The following is a 17,491-nucleotide window of genomic DNA, read 5'->3' on the forward strand; positions in this document are numbered from 1 at the left end:
TTTTCCTATCTGTGACAAGAGATGGTTACTAATAGGTACTTTTATGAATCATGAATCACATGCAGTATTCTCTTCACCATAAGAATAATACGAATGTATTCTTTCGCGTTTGCTGCTATCTCATTTCAATCCCGTCTGCCTAATAAGCTACGAAATTACAGTGAGACAACAGCAAACGCAGAAGAATATACATATCGTGTCATGTTTATATTCGTATTATTCGTATGCTCAATAGTGATACAGTCAGAAATGAAGCACGGCAACTGACTAGATTTTACAAAAGAGGCGTCTGCAAAGATTTTCAAATGGAGACGGGATTCTTCTGTATCAGCGAACGGAATCTCATTTCGTAACTCTCATCAACTGATTTTGCGCCTTTGAAACTTCAGTGTTAGTAACTGCAATGACTCGAACTTTAGTGCTAATTCCTCTCTTTGCAATTCTTGTTGTAACGTCTGTTGTCCCAACTCAACAATATCAAAATACAGTACATGGTCAAGCCTTCACTCCAGATTATTAATATCAGACTTGAGTTCCTCGCGTTCCTGAGTTTCCAACCATTCTGGCATTTCCTCGAATTTACTATTTACATTGTAATTTATCTCATTCCGAAACAATTTTAAGTTCTCTTCCTGTAGCTTGAAATTTTGTCCCAGTTTGCTGCTAGATTCTTTGATCTCATCTCGAAGTTCGTCATTAGATTTTTTAATCTCGTTTTAAATTCTCTGATTTCATTATTGCATTTCATAAAGTTGAGCTAATATTAATTATGTATTACTAGAAGAGAGGAAGACAAAATTACTTCGCTCTGTAGAAGCAGAAGCCATATCAGAATCTCTCATAACAAACTCTGATTGTGTCGCGATATTTTGATCTGAATTGCCAGTAGTTGACTACAGTTCATCACGCATGATTGACAAGTAATAGCCTAAGCCCTGATTATTCACCGTATTATTAGAAAGTTTTCTAATTTCATCATTCAGGTCGAACGCTGAGAGTTGAAAATTTTACTATCTAAAATTGCAATTGTTATTATTCTAGTGAAAGACGCACGGAAATGTGTAAAGCTCTATCTCAGACAATATAATGGAATTAGATAATATAACAGAATCTGATATGCAGTCGTACAACTTGTATTATGAAAACACTTATTCCGACGTGTGAGCATTCAAGCATTTTCTAGAACCTTTGAAACCTCCCCTTAGGAAAATTTATGAAAGACTATGCTGATAAACCTCTTACGTTATTTGATTTTTAAACAGCTGAGCGGAACTGATCGTACTCAGACATTTCTCTCTTTACTTATTCTGATCAACACTAAACTGAAATGCAATATTTTTAGCGCAACGTAATCAGACTTTCAATAATCCCTACAAAAGAATGGCCCTGACTAGCAATAACAATAACCTATACTTTTCATGAATCACTTACCCCACAAAAATCTTCGTTACTCGAACTACTGTAATACTGCCACCTAAATAAAAGATTCTAACTACTGAAGGCACTAACTACTGATAGGAGTAGTTAGCAAATGAAAAGATTTTGATAGAGAACAAACAATGTATTTACCTTATATATATATATATATATATATATATATATATATATATATATATATATATAAAATCCGTTCATGACATCCAGTCTTACAAATCTACTCTTTCTGATGAACACACGTCCAGATCATCCGCTCTCAAAACTCTGCCATCTCTCTTCCCACATCCACCACTGCTGGCAGCTCACCTCCAACTGCCCAACACTATAATAGCAAATATTCCAACAATGCAAACCAGCCACAGATTTCGCACAGCACAGTCATTGATTTTCATATAGAGCGCTACGTGGCGTTACTAACATAAAAACCTAAACAGCCTACTTACATAGCCCCCACGCTCCCCACAAAAAAATTTACAAATTGTTTTGGGCAGTGACCAATAACGATTTGATAAAATTTTTCATAATTATACTAACAGAGCTATCAAATGTACAAACTTATTGATGCAATGTTGGTCAATAGCAAAAATTGTTCTCTTAAAGACAGTCCTGATGATTCATCACAATAGTAATTACAGTTTTCTTTTTTCTCTCGAAGTCTAAGCAGTAAAAGAAAATATGCAAGGAAGTAGTGGATTTCCATGCAGTCTTGAAGAAGTAGTGTTGTCCTTCCAACGGAAAGACAGTGCTGTCTCTTGACATGCAGACAGGTAATGGGCCACAACAGAGCAAACCCAAAACAGAGTCAGTCGAAGTTTTGAAGAATACTGGTAGGTAGGTCATCACAGAGCAGACCCACTGTAGTCCTGGTAGAGTGGTAGATAGTATGGTATTGGTGGGCCATCAAAGGTGCAGACCCACTGCAGTCCCTGTAGAGACGGCCAGCAGCCATCTGTTGCGACTGTGCAGATGCACAATCACCATCGAAGAGTCTTGCGGACAATATAGCAAGTCCACAAACCACCACTTGTGCACTCACAAAGTTTTTGGAATTGTCCTTAGAACGGTGGCTCACCTCCAACTGCCCAACACTACAATAACAAATATTCGAACAATGCAAACGAGCCACAGACTTCACACAGCACAGTCAGTGGTTTTCATATAGAGCGCTACGTGACGTTACCACGCTCTATGCCGTGACCGTGCAAACGGTCGACGGCGGGAGCGACATCTTCGACTTGCGGAAGTTGCTGGGCTTCCCGGTTACGACGGAGGCTCTCCCGACCGCCATGGACCCTCAGCCCCAGTGCTTCAGGTGCCAGGGCGAGGGCCATGTTGCGAAGTATTGCCGCAACGCGGCGCGGTGCGTCAAGTGCTCAGGTGAGCACGACAGCCGCGCCTGCGACAGCGGCAGCAACGCTCTGCCGACTTGTGTCCGGTGTGGCGGCCCGCACGTCGCCAGCTGGCGCGGCTGTGCGGCTTTCTCAAGCCGCAGCCGTGCCGGGGGCGGCGAGGCGGCTGCGGCCGCACCGACGCAGCAGCAGAAGAGAAGACGACGTCGGAAACGGCGTAGGGCGCAGAACAGCCCGGCGCAGCTGAGGGACGGCGCAGCAGCAGATCCACCTGCCAGGGGCGGGGACGGCCGCTCGGAAACGGGCAGCCAGGACGCAGCTCGCCTTCCTGCGAAGAGATGTGACCTCGAACTCGGCACCGCCGTGAAGGAGGCCACAGCAGCCCTCAAAGCCGTCATGGCGGCGGAGAGGGCTGCCTTCGCAGCCGCCGTGGCTGCAGAGAAGGAAGAGGCCTTGAGGCAACTGCGAGCAGTTTTCGCCCAAGGCCTCAGCGCAGTCGTACCTGCGAACACTCCTGCGACCTCGCAGAAGGACGTTCGCGCGCCTATCCCAGCTCTTGTTCCAGCAGCAGCGCGGGTGAGAGGCGCAAAGAAGACAACCGCCGCCGCAGAGGAGCCGCTGGCGACGCCGACTGCTACGAGACGGGGCCCCGCAAGGGGTCGAGGAGCCAATAGGCCAGGCCAGTCTTCATCGCAGAAGCGTCGCCGCCCTGCCGCGCCGAATTTTTATGTTACAGGGAGTAAGCCACTGCGGCCGGCCCAGGAGACTACAAGCGAGCCCAGCCGCAGCACCGGACTGCCCCAGCTAACAACCACGCAGTACATAGGTAACGTTGCACGATACCTCACGCTAACCCCCCTCACCTTGCATGCTCTGTCGCAGCTAGCAAGCCGCTACTGCCCTTACTACCCGTCCTACTGTCGCAGAGGTTTTTTTTCCCTTGGCGCTGGCCTTGGCACTTTTTTTTCCTCTGCTCTTACAACCGCTACCCTTCGATCGTTTTCGACCACTTCTATCTCCTGATGGACCATGTTAATGAGTAGTCTTACCCAGACGCATGGATAACATCACAGCCTGCATCCTGTGACGCCTGATTCAAAACTAACATGCTTACGGAGGTGACAGTAGAACTTTTGTGTTGGTCACCACGTTGGTGCGGGCGTGGAGGGGCCCCATCTCTATAGTTACCAACGTAAAAACCTAAACAGCCTACTTACACCTTCTACTACTGGATACGTCAGTATTCTGATACAAAAAAGTTATGGAAAATCAATTCTCTAGCAGCTGACAGCGATTTTCAAAATATTCTTAACATCTAACAAGTATGTAACCTTCCTGCACACAACAGACAACTTAGCGCTGCAACTGCATAAATACACTCAACAACGTGCTACAATAACCCAAAAGAAATACTGCGATCCACACAGAGTGCAATGCATGGTCACAACTACTGACACCACTATTCCTTTGTTTTACTTTTATAGAAATTAAATGATCACAAGGGATTTGGTTAACAAGCCTTAAGAGGTAAAAAAAAAGTGAAACGAACCACAAAAAACTTTTAATTTACTATATTCTGAAGAATGAAGCTTCATACATTGATAACTTTACTGATACCTTTCTTTTCCTTTGATAGTTTGATTAGGAAAAACTTTAATTATTCCACAATGTTTACAATCAATAATCACGTATCTGGTCACAACAAAGACACCAATATTACTCTCAATGTATGGATACACAAATCTAACAAAATCCCTCCTGTGCACAAGCAAGCAACAAACTAGGTGCAGAAAATATGTAAATTATCAAAAAGTCGATTAATACCAAAATCTTCTCCGGCGCTACTAGCACCATCAGAGCAGGCGATAATACTCGCGATAATAATATCTCAGGCTCAGTTTGTGTATACATACAACAGTAAAATCAGTAGCTAACTTTCCGGAAAAGAGTATCAACCTCCAACTTTCAATATACAGCCCGATATACCACCCAAAATGTCGATACTGGCTCTTGAACAAAGTGGTTTGACGACCCTTGATCTGAACGGTTTGCTGATACATCATCATATCGTTGCAGCTTCATTCATTTCATCCACGTCGATCCAATTATTTAATTTCTGTGTCTTATGATATTACATCACTGAAGATCCACAAACAAATTTCTGGTAACGCTTAGTCAATTGCAAGGAAATCCAGCTGGCAAAACAATGTGCATAACATTTGCAATTATCACAAACTCATGTAACATTCTGCGCTACGTCTTTTGATGACAATATGTCGTTTGGCATATGGCCGATATGATGTCTTACATTTCAAGCCATTGACGAATAATATCAGCGAACATTCTGCTAATGAGTAAAGTCTTCAGCCTGGAAGATAATCATTGAGACAGTCGACTTTCGTGTGCATACACACCACGACGGGAATGGAGATTACAATTCGTTAAACAATAAACAATCACTACAGTTCTCTCTCTCTCTCTCTCTCCCGCTCCCTCTCTCTCTCTCTCTCTCTCTCTCTCTCTCTCTCACACACACACACACACACATCAACCATTCAAGAGACATCTACACCTAAATACATACTCCGCAAGCCATCGCATGGTACATGGCAAAGGGTATCTGGTACCAGCAATAGTCAAGCGAATAACAACTGTCTATTTGCATCCGTCAAGTTCCAGTTTCTCTTATCTCATGTTCGTGGTTCTTACTCGATATCTACGTTGTCCGCAGTAGAATCGTTCTGCAGTCAACTTCAGATGACATATTGTACAGTGCGCTAGTTGCTACGAGCAACTAGATTGTTTAGAATCCGTGTCAAGTTTACTGATGGGAAGGATAATAGTCCTTGGAGAACAGTTACTGACATGCGTGCACAATTCTGATTTATTTCTAGTAGCCTCGTGTACGGTAATGCAAGAACACAAGTGTATACTCACCGCATACTGTCTGACATAGTTTCATAACGTGGCGAGTGTATGGTCGACAGTGATGACAATTTAAAACCTGTTACTCTCTTCGTATTTCAAAGTCAGCCATCTACTGGAGGTTTCAACGTCATTGTTTATATGACCAGAATCACAACATTTCAGTTATTACAACTTTTCAAGGATATAAATTGAGAAATAAAATCGTTCTTTAAGCTCACACAATACATCACTATTTTTATCAATTAGAAACAAATTCGCCACATTCTTCATTTATGGAATAGTTTTATTAATTATTTAAGGGCTTCCACATGTCACCAGAACGAATAACAGAAATCTCATAAAAATTGTTGCCACAGAAGCTTCTTCGCATCACTGGGATATAAAACATATGTATTCTAAAACGACAATAATTACGCAGAAGGCTTCACAAGACGTCCGGCGAAGAGGATCGTCCGTGTGATGTCGTCCACAATGAAGAACATGAAGGGGTGGTCGGCCTTGAAGATGACGGGTGTTGGTGGCGGAAGTTGAGGAGCACTCGATCCAGGTGCTATGAGAACTGCAACAGGAAGAGATATTAGATAACTGTCCCAGGAAATAATTTTACCAGTGCTATTCATGTATTCAGAGGTCAATGTTTCCGGGTTTTCAGGCAGCGGAAGATAATATCAGCCCTGTTCACGAAAGGCAGGAACTGTGGATAGAGTGCCACTGGAACACACTGCTTTAACATATTACTCTTTGATAAAACCAACACACGCCAACATTCTCGACAGGTACTAACTGCGTAACTACATGTGTCACGATATTTCCAAAACGAACATTTCTCCGCACTGGGAAGCGCTATCTAGTATCGATGGTTTACACGGTCAAACTCATTTTGGTACTGAACCCGTACCGGATCAGTTACGATGGTATCTTGATCAAGGGTTTCATTGAAGTACCTTTATGACGTACTTTTACCTGCTACATGATTTAGCATTACTGAAACTTCGTGGCAGATTAATACTGTATGACTCTCGTATGCAATCGCTCTTCCGAGTGAACTGTTGAGACACTACTAACGACCTGCCGTCAAAGCTTCACTTGAGCCAGTAACTCGTCCCTTACCTCTCAGACTTAACTGAAGTTGTCTCGCATACATTTCGGATTTGGCATTCCTGGAGCCACACCGTAAGGGAGTGTTCCAGAATGAACTTTCATTCTGCTGTGTGAGTCTGTTTTAGCTAATACCTTTGGAACAAACTTGCAAAACATCGCCGTGCTTTTAGAGCGGCTGTATACGGTGGTTATGATTAAGCTTTTTTACGTGAGGCACCGTAGACGGAAACCTACTTACTGTGTGCATACTCAACTTCGTAGCAATGATGTTGATAGAATGCGTCGAAGGATTTGCGCTGTTAGTAATGTTAGCGTCGTGACTTAACTGTTAGATTTTGGTACTGATATGGCGACGCAGCGCTGAAAGACAAGCGTCAATGTACACTGGAGTTGCAGTCAGCTTGGGTCTGGAAAAAGAGACCAACGCTTTTATTATCGAAACATCAGCTATGGCGCTGCTGTTCTTTGTATCTACGCATTAAAGGAATATGGAAAAGTCCTCTTTCCTCACAGGCTTTGGAAAACGTAACCCGAAAGTTCGAATGAACTGGCGATTTGGGAATTGCTTCTCAGAGAGACCGACGCCAATTGCGCCAAAAATTGTTCCAGAAGTTACTGTTGACATGAGAGAGAATCCTGGACGCAATGTGCTATCTTCATGCAGTGTGCGAGCTGTGTCGCGACAGTTGGACATTCCACCGTTTGAAAAGTGTCGCGAACAATTCTGGTGTATCGAGTGCGGTTCCAGGTGCCGTAGATGCAGAAGTTCGTAACCCGAAGTGTGAACATGGTACACAATTAACAAATGTTACCCTCTCATGGGGAAATTAAAATATGTTTCTTTCAATGATTTATTCATTAATTCTCTTCCACATGTTCTTAGAAATGTTAGCACGAAGTTTCGTTGTCCTCCGATCACTCGTTTTTCATGTGGGGCCTCTCAGGTAGCGAAAGTTTAGTCATAACCACCCTGTACATACAAACTTGCCATATAAAATTCCCTCTTTATTTGACAGAGGCTTGTTTACAGTATAGGCAGAAAATGTAACTTCTTTTACAACTCTCATATAGAAACTGCTGTGAACGTTGCTGAACAATAACGCACATCGGAAACAAACATACATTATTCGAACACAAAATTTATTATATGTGACGGTAGTATCTGTTCCCGAAAGAACAGTTACCGTAGATATCCATGCAGATTTGCTAGAAATGAAATGATAATTAAATGGACACCATAGCTGCAAACAGGCGTTGATGTACTTCATTGGGGATATATTGGAAATGTGTGCCCCCACCGGGACTCGAACCCGTGATCTCCAGCTTACATGGTAGACGCTCTATCCACAGGCACAAAGGATAGGGCGCCTGCAGGGACTTATCCCTAGCACGCTGCCCGTGAGACCCACATTGCCAACATGTCCACACCACTATATTTGTAGTGCGCCTAATAGATGTTTGCCCATCATACTCATTACTCTTGGCAGATTAATCTACCAAGTCCCGTACGAGTTCGGGCATAGCGTGTGCGTTCGCGCAAGAAGGTCAATGGCCGGGAAGCCATATCTTAACTATATGTGACGGTTGTATCTGTTCATGAAAGAACAGTTACCGTAGATGACCATGCAGCTTTGCTAGAAATGAAATGATAATTAAATGTGTGGTGTCACCGCCAGACACCACACTTGCTAGGTGGTAGCTTTAAATCAGCCGCGGTCCATTAGTACATGTCGGACCCGCGTGTCGCCACTGTCAGTGATCGCAGACCGAGCGCCACCACACGGCAGGTCTCGAGAGACGGACTAGCACTGGCCCCAGTTGTACGGACGACTTAGCTAGCGATGCACACTGACGGAGCCTCGCTCATTTGCAGAGCAGATAGTTAGAATAGCCTTCAGCTAAGTCAATGGCTACGACCTAGCAAGGCGCCATAGCAATTGATAGTTATCGTATGAAGCATGTCTCATCAAGAACGATGTATACAAATGATGGATTAAAGTTAAGAATTCCAGAAGCTACGTACTTTTCTTTATAGCATTCATTACGTATCCTGTTTCAGACCTCACGCCAGCCTGCGTGAGTTAACGCGTGCATTCGGCCTCCTCAACCAAGTAGTGTGCGTAGTGTTGGCTAACTGCTAACACTACAAAATGGCCACCCTAGCTGCAAACAGGCGATGATGTACTTCATTGTGCACATGTCGAAAATGTGTGCCCCGACCGTGACTCGAACCCGGGATCTCCTGCTGCTGAAACATCTATTAGACGCACTACGAATGTAGTGGTGTGGACATGTTGGGAATGTGGGTCTCACGGGGAGCGTGCAAGGGATAAGTCCCTGCAGGCGCAGTATACTCTGTGCTCTCGGTGGCTCAGATGGATAGAGCGTCTGCCATATAAGCAGGAGATCCCGGGTTCGAGTCCCGCTCGGAGCACATATTTTTCAACATGTCCACAATGAAGTACATCAACGCCTGTTTGCAGCTAGGGTGGCCATTTAATTATCATTTCACAAAATTTATTCTCAGTGCCAAAGGTTAACAATGTTGTTCTCCCGTATTTAGCCTGCACGAACTGCTGAAGAGAACGGCTCGCGTATCTTGTCTATTATGGCGAACACGGACAGGTGATCAGCCTTGAAAAATGACTATAATGATTGTGGTAACGACTACAGTTCTACGGCACTGAAGTGATGCCTCATCGAGGAACTTACATAAAAATTGAGGTGAATGTGCGAAAAATCAATTAATGAAACGATAAATTCTAAATCTAACGAGGAACAACAAACGAGCACAACGAAAAGAATTAAAAATACAACACTGATCTAAAAATGGAAGGAGGTAATTCGGTGTTCGCACTGTAGATTTCACGGAGCGCAGGTTACTGTCCGTCACTTCTAGCCACTGCGCCTTCCGCTAGTGCGTAGCCCTCTTTGTCACGTATGTGGTGATTGCTCGGTGGGGGAATGAATAAGGAGCAGGCGGTCCGAGAGAGAGAACCTCGTTGGGCGGACAGCACTTCCAGAACAACTTGTAATGTACCTTCAAATGTCAACCATAGTGGTATGTCATGTACAAATGGTTCAAATGGCTCTGAGCACTATGGGACTTAACTTCTGAGGTCATCAGTCCCCTAGAACTTAGAACTACTTAAACGTAACTAACCTAAGGACATCAGACACATCCATAGCCGAGGCAGGATTCGAACCTCCGACCGTAGCGGTCGCGCGGTTCCAGACTGTAGCGCCTAGAACCCATCGGCAGCCCTGGCCGGCTATGTCATGTACAAACTTGGTTTCAAACCCTCTTTTAATAAGTTTTTTATAACACTTTTCCTGAGGCCCCTTACGAACGGGACATCCTATATTTTCTTCATATTTTCGTGCCTCTTCCTTTCTTTCCATTCATATTCAAGAACTGTTTAATACTGTTTGTTGATGTTTTGACGTAACAACGCGTAGAAGTCTCTTCTACTCTAGAGACTAATTTTGACCGTAGCAGTAACACATGAAAGTAAGAAAGGAACTCAAAGCAAATTTGTTTACGTCACTGTTACAATAACAATAGAAAGAAATATTTAAAAAGTGTTTTAGGTCTCCGCAAGTATAATTTACACAGCTGGTCATCTAAAAGAATAGAAAATAACGAAATGTTTCTTATTGTGCGTATACATTATTGTAGGAAGAATGCATTATTAACTTTGTAGGTGACTTTTGGGATGCACAGGGTGCGAGATTAAAACACAGGGCTGCCACCTCCTGCAGAAATAATGGCTCTAACGCGGCTGCGCTTCAACTCTAACTGTAATTGAATGAGTGATGTAGATGCGTCATTCCATCCTGCTTCAGCTCAACAACAGAATTCACCAGTCCTGGTGCTGTTTCAATCTCTCGGAAAACCACGGCCAGCTGGTTTCCATGAGGGAGAATATGACATCGAGGGAGGGCGAGACACTTGTGCACCACATGGTGTGTTACATTACACCGAAGTGACAAAAGTCATGGGATACCTGCTAAAATCAGGTCGGATCTCGTTTTTCCCGCCGTGACATGTACTCAACAAGTCGTTGGAAGTCGTCGGCAGGAATTATGAGCCATGCTGCCTCTATTTCCGCCCATAATTGCGAAAATGCTACCGGTGCAGGATTGTGTTCACCAATTGACCTGTCTATCACGTCACATAAATTTTCAGTGGGATTCATGTCCGGCTATCTTGGTGTCTCAATCATTCGCTTTTGTCCAGAGAGTTTTCGAAACCAATTGAGAACAACTGCGGCCCAGTGACATTGCGCGGAAACATGAAGTCCGTGAATGACTCCAAATGATCTCCAAGTAGCCAAACATAACCATTTCCATTCTACGATCGGTTCAATTGGACCAGCGGATCCAGCCCATTTTGTGTAAAGACAGTCCACACCATTATGGAGCCACCACCAACTTGCACGGCTTCTTGGGGTCTGCGCCAGACTCGAACCTTACCATCAACTCTTAGCAACCTAAATCGGGACTCACCAGGCCTCGGTTTTCCAGTCCTCTAGAGCCCCAGGAGAGGCGCTGCAAGCTATGTCGTGCTGTTAGTACAGGCACTCGCCTCGGTCGTCTGCAACCAGAGCCCATTAACGCTACATTTCGTCCACACTGCCCTAACGGATACGTTCGTCGTACGTCCCACATTTATTTCTGCGGTTATTTCAGGCAGAGTTGCTTGTCTGCTACCACTGACAATTACGCAAACGCTGCTGCTCTCGGTCATTAAGTGAAGGCCATTGCGTTGTCCGCGGTGAGAGATAATGCTTGACATTTGGTATTCTCGGCACACTCTTGACACTGTGGATCTCGGGATTTTGCATTCATTAAAGATTTCCGAAATGGAATGTCCCATGTATCTACCTCTACCTCTACATCCATACTCCGCAAGCCACCTGACGGTGTGTGGCGGAGGTTACCTTGAGTACCTCTATCGGTTCTCGCTTCTATTCCAGTCTCGTATTGTTCGTGGAAAGAAGGATTGTCGGTATGCCTCGGTGTGGGCTCTAATCTCTCTGATTTTATCCTCATGGTCTCTTCGCGAGATATACGTGGGAGGGAGCAATATACTGCTTGACTCCTCGGTGAAGGTATGTTCTCGAAACTTCAACAAAAGCCCGTACCGAGCTACTGAGCGTCTCTCCTGCAGAGTCTTCCACTGGAGTTTATCTATCATCTCCGTAACGCTTTCGGGATTACTAAATGATCCTGTAACGAACCGGCTGCTCTCCGTTGGATCTTCTCAATCTCTTCTATCAATCCTATCTGGTACGGATCCCACACTGCTGAGCAGTAGTCAAGCAGTGGGTGAACAAGCGTACTGTAACTTACTTCCTTTGTTTTCGGATTGCATTTCCTGGCATCTGCTTTACCGAAGATCAACTTTATATGATCATTCCATTTTAAATCACTCCTAATGCGTACTCCCAGATAATTTATGGAATGAACTGCTTCCAGTTGCTGACCTGGTATATTGTACCTAAATGATAAGGGATCTTTCTTTCTATGTATTCGCAGCACATTACACTTGTCTACATTGAGATTCAATTGCCATTCCCTGCACCATGCGTCAATTCGCTGCAGGTCCTCCTGCATTTCAGTACAAAAAAATGGTTCAATGGCTCTGAGCACTATGGGACTTAACATCTGTGGTCATCAGTCCCTAGAACTTAGAACTACTTAAACCTAACTAACCTAAGGACATCACACACATCCATGCCCGAGGCAGTATTCGAACCTGCGACCGTAGCGGTCACGCGGTTCCAGACGGAAGCGCCTAGAACCGTACGGCTACACCGGTCGACATTTCAGTACAATTTTGGATTGTTACAACCTCTCGATATACAACAGCATCATCCGCAAAAAGCCTCAGTGAACTTCCGATGTCATCCACAAGGTCATTTATGTATATTGTGAATAGCAACGGTCCTACGACACTCCCCTGCGGCACACCTGAAATCACTCTTACTTCGGAAGATTTCTCTCCATTGAGAATGACATGCTGCGTTCTGTTATCTAGGAACTGTTTAATCCGATCACACAATTGGTCTGATAGTCAATATGCTCTTACTTTGTTCATTAAACGATTGCGGGGAACTGTATCGAACGCCTTGCGGAAGTCAAGAAACGCGGCATCTACGTGGGAACCCGTGTCTATGGTCCTCTGAGTCTCGTCGACGAATAGCGCGAACTGGGTTTCACACGATCGTCTTTTTCGAAACCCATGCTGATTCCTACAGAGTAGATTTCTAGTCTCCAGAAAAGTCATTATACTCGAACATAATACGTGTTCCAAAATTCTACAACTGATCGACGTTAGAGATATAGGTCTATAGTTCTGCACATCTGTTCGACGTCCCTCGTTGAAAACGGGGATGACCTGTGCCCTTTTTCAATCCTTTGGAACGCTACGCTCTTCTAGAGACCTGCGGTACACCGCTGCAAGAAGGGGGGCAAGTTCCTTCGCGTACTCTGTGTAAAATCGAACTGGTATCCCATCAGGTTCAGCCGCCTTTCCTCTTTTGAGCGATTTTAATTGTTTCTCTATCCCTCTGTCGTCTATTTCGATATCTACCATTTTGTCATTTGTGCGACAATCTAGAGAAGGAACTACAGTGCAGTCTTCCTATGTGAAACAGCTTTGGAAAAAGACATCTGGCTCCAAGTACCATTCCACCTTCAAAGTCTGTTAATTTCCGTCGTGCAGCCATAATCTCATCGGAAACCTTTTCACTTGAATCACCTGATTACAAGTGACGGCTCCACCAGTCCAGCGCCTTTATGTACCTTTGGTGCGCGACAGTACCGCCATCCGTATACGAGCACATCGCTATCCCTTGATTTTAGATGACGTCACACAGACCATGAAGAGACTGTGTAGCCACCACGTCATAAATGTAACTCCTGGTTCAAATGGCTCTGAGCACTATGGGACTCAACTGCTGAGGTCATTAGTCCCCTAGAACTTAGAACTAGTGAAACCTAACTAACCTAAAGACATCACAAACATCCATGCCCGAGGCAGGATTCGAACCTGCGACCGTAGCGGTCTTGCGGTTCCAGACTGCAGCGCCTTTAACCGCACGGCCACTTCGGCCGGCCTGTAACTCCTGCGTTCCAAATTATCGGCTATGTGAACCAGATATGATTGTGTGTTGTACCCAATGGCACCACGAACAGGCCATGTGCAGGCACAGTATGACTACGACGACGAGAGCCATGTGACAATGTTGGGGTTCCCCTTGGAGCCTCGGCACACGCGTACATCCATCGTAATGCTATGAGCGGAACCACGAATCCTTGGAAAAGATATGACGTTGGGCGCCGCTCCCTTCCTGCTGCAGCGTATCAAGGGAAACCGCAACAGTTATCGCCGTGATTGCAGTCTGTTGTTTGCAGATTAACCGTGCTATCTGTGTGGATACTTCTCTCCTGTGAACAAACCCATTTCGTAAATGAAGCTGCGTAAAGTGGCTGAACCGTCTTGCACGGTCAAGCGAACAGTATGTCTGTCGTGCAATGCCGTTGAATATGATGGAGTCCCCGACCAGCTAGGGTAACTCACAAACCACCAATGTTCAGTTGCGATTTCTGAACGAGAAACGTGCTGATAACGTTTCCTTTTCTGCAGAAACTAAATGACGTTACTCAAATTGCGTATCAGAGCATTCCAGATCGATCTGACATTCGTTGCATACAGTCTTCACGCTACTGTAATTCTTAAGGCCAGAAACGTATTAGAAAGAGAAATAACGCAGAAGTTTCTCGGTTTCTCCATCGTTTTAAAGCATTTACTTAAAGCATGTTGTGATGGTACTTAGTAGATGATAAACATTTTTGTTATTCTAAAAATTTGTAGGAGGAAGTACGTATTTATTGGAAACAGAATCACTGCGATTTTGTTATAATCACTGAAAATGTCAGAGAAAATGAAAGAGTGAAATTTTACGATCCTTTCTTGTTACTCTTCGATAAGTAGCAGTATGTTATATAAACCACAAGCAAAATATGTAGTATGAAGTATACAAATGTTTGTGTGTTAATTTATCGTTACACACAATAATCCAACGAAGTTGTAAGTCAAGAAGACTTAGCAACGAAAATTTACGATTAGCCCCCGTATGGCTAATTAGTAAAGGAGTGGGGACGGAATATACCTCATAAGGATCGCAAGAAACTAAAAGGTAAAAAGTTGAAGTTTGCAATATTTACGGACACATTATTCTGTGAGAGCATCGGACTCATATACAGATTCTCCTAGCATTGGTGACTCGGTATAGCTTCATAATAACACATAATAATATCAGTACAGAACTATGTAATACGTTTTTTTCCTTGTGGGGTAGTTGATTACCTTTTCCACTATTCTTATTTTATTAATATATTGTGATTCCCTTTTGACTGAGAGGATTGATGGTCAGCTGTCACAACTTGTACAGCTTACTTAAAGTACAAAAGAATCAGTTACTTTAAAATTACTAGTTGTTTAAATAGAAGCCAAGGCTCCTTAGGAAACATGAGCATCCAGACAAGAAACTCGAACAGGCTATAAAGTTCTCATCATGGATAAATGTGTTGAATATGTAACTACTTCCATCTTGAAGGGTTTGATGTCTTTCAAATTTTATCTGTGGTATGTCATAATGACGTTTCTTCAGAAACACTATAGGAGCAAAACTGAGAAGGAAACGTAATGTGGTAAGCAGTGCCTTATAGCAGTCAGCTACGTTATCAGGCCATGTGTTATTTGGTGTTTCTCATATTAACTCTAGCGGTGTATAACGTATGGTCACTGAGATAATGATGCTCCTACATAACCTTTTCCGCTTCAGTACTTCTTCGTGTGTGGGGTTTAAGATGCCTGTCATTCGGAAACCACATTGATTAACGTGTCTGAAACCATATGCAAGGCCATCGAAAGAGACAGTCTGGTAATTATGTTAGTGGCTCTTCCTGAGACAAGTAATTATCAGCACTGGTTTCTCAGAATTTCCCTGATGTCACTTCACGTTGCATCGTGTCTCGTATCCCTAGCGAAGTAATATCTCAGTAATTCCCCTGGCTTACATCAATTTTCTAAGGGTTCAGACTCTGAACTTCATACCTTGGATACACTATGAGTCAGATTTCCTCTTATAAAGTAATACCTCTTCTCTATCGCCTATCCTCCTAATTTTTTTCGGATACTGAGCAAAATTAACAAGCGCAGTTTAACACCATACACTTTTCTTTTTATCACACAGCGTTGGTTATACAAATCTAAACTTAAAAATTAACACCTTGTAGTAAGAGATTGTCGTGACTGGCATTATGTCGAAATGTAATAGTAGTCGTGAAACGTTTAAATTAATAATCCCAGTGTTATATACCTAATGACAGCTTGTGTCGAGTGGCAGTTTCAGTATCTTACGAAGCCTTCAGTAGGTGGTTGAAATACAGTGTAGCCATATAAGCGTACATAGATTTACCTATAGTGGACTTGAATGTCATCTTGGGAAATTTTCTTCTGTGCTTTAACATTACCTTATGTTAGTTATATTCCATGGACACTGCAGAGAGGGGTTTCTACTACGTGGAAAGAAGTCATAGATGTACATTTCACACACATGAAGCGTAATGAAAATGACTTAACACTATTAAAAATTATTACAATGCTAAAGTCAGTTGAAAGTAACCTATAACATAAATTTTAAGATCTTTTGTGAAGGTATTCCTCAGTGAAGTAGAAAGAGTTGCACAACAGAAAGTTATTTCATTCAGTCTTTAGTTCCATTTCATTATTCACAAGATCTTTAATACGCTGTGGCAGGTTGTTGAGCACATGTGTATCTATATTTCTACATCTTTTCTGCATTAATGTCAACCACTAGAGATATTTGTAACAGCAGCCATACTTCTAAAGACACACTTCTGATTTCTGAAAAATCTATCACTGTCAGTTAAATTTCACCAAAAGATAATGCCATAACTCATTAATAAATGGAAATATACTTAATTACTAGGTTCTTCACCTTTAAGTCACCTATAGAAGTAATTTTTTTTTCTACATTAGATAGGTGTTTCTTCAGTTAAAAGAATAAACTACCAGCCATCATGAATAGTGGGGTTTACACGATCATCTGTTAGGAGGCTCAGTCTTGCTGTATTGGACAGTCTGGGATGTCTGTCTGTACTAGGCTCAGAGGACACCACACAAGATGGAGATTAAAGAAAGGAGACTCATCCTTTCCTGAACATATGTTAAACCAGAACCACAAATATGTGATAGATGTATGATTCCTACATACAGAGCCAAAGTGTGCAGAACTCACTCAATTACAAATACTTGAAACTAAAGAACATACTTGTGTACACCACCTTTTCTACTGAATGAGCAAACTCATTGCGGCTATTCACCCCTTAGGGAATGTTGCAACATGGAAATTGCAACATGGAAATAGAAGAACAACCTTGGTGCCTTCCTCCACAAGTGGATGATGACCCAAATACCCATTCCTGTGCACATAGACCTGTTCCAGTATATTATATCCCCAGTCATTGTAAATGTTGCCCTAATGAATGTTGTGAAATACACATGTAACTGTGTCAGAATATACAGCAATATAACTTTTATAGTTTAAGTCAACAATTGCTCGATTGAAGATTTTACATGT

At 43.1% G+C, this 17,491-nt stretch overlaps 1 protein-coding gene and 1 non-coding gene across 2 annotated transcripts in view; one reads left to right on the forward strand and one right to left on the reverse strand.

Moving 5' to 3' along the window:
• Window positions 1-5,983: 5,983 nt before the first annotated feature.
• LOC126235754 (leukocyte elastase inhibitor-like) overlaps window positions 5,984-17,491 on the reverse strand; it is a 103,532-nt gene continuing 92,024 nt past the window's right edge. The window contains exon 8 of the mRNA XM_049944550.1: window positions 5,984-6,273. Coding sequence (XP_049800507.1) covers window positions 6,125-6,273 — 149 coding nt within the window. The 3' untranslated portion in view covers window positions 5,984-6,124. The remainder of the gene's footprint in view (window positions 6,274-17,491) is intronic.
• Trnai-uau (transfer RNA isoleucine (anticodon UAU)) lies at window positions 9,175-9,249 on the forward strand. Its single transcript has one exon. It is a non-coding gene; the product is annotated as a tRNA-Ile (tRNA).

The sequence above is a fragment of the Schistocerca nitens genome, chromosome 2 (genome assembly GCF_023898315.1).
Source record: "Schistocerca nitens isolate TAMUIC-IGC-003100 chromosome 2, iqSchNite1.1, whole genome shotgun sequence".
In the NCBI taxonomy this organism is placed as follows: Eukaryota; Metazoa; Arthropoda; class Insecta; order Orthoptera; family Acrididae; genus Schistocerca; species Schistocerca nitens.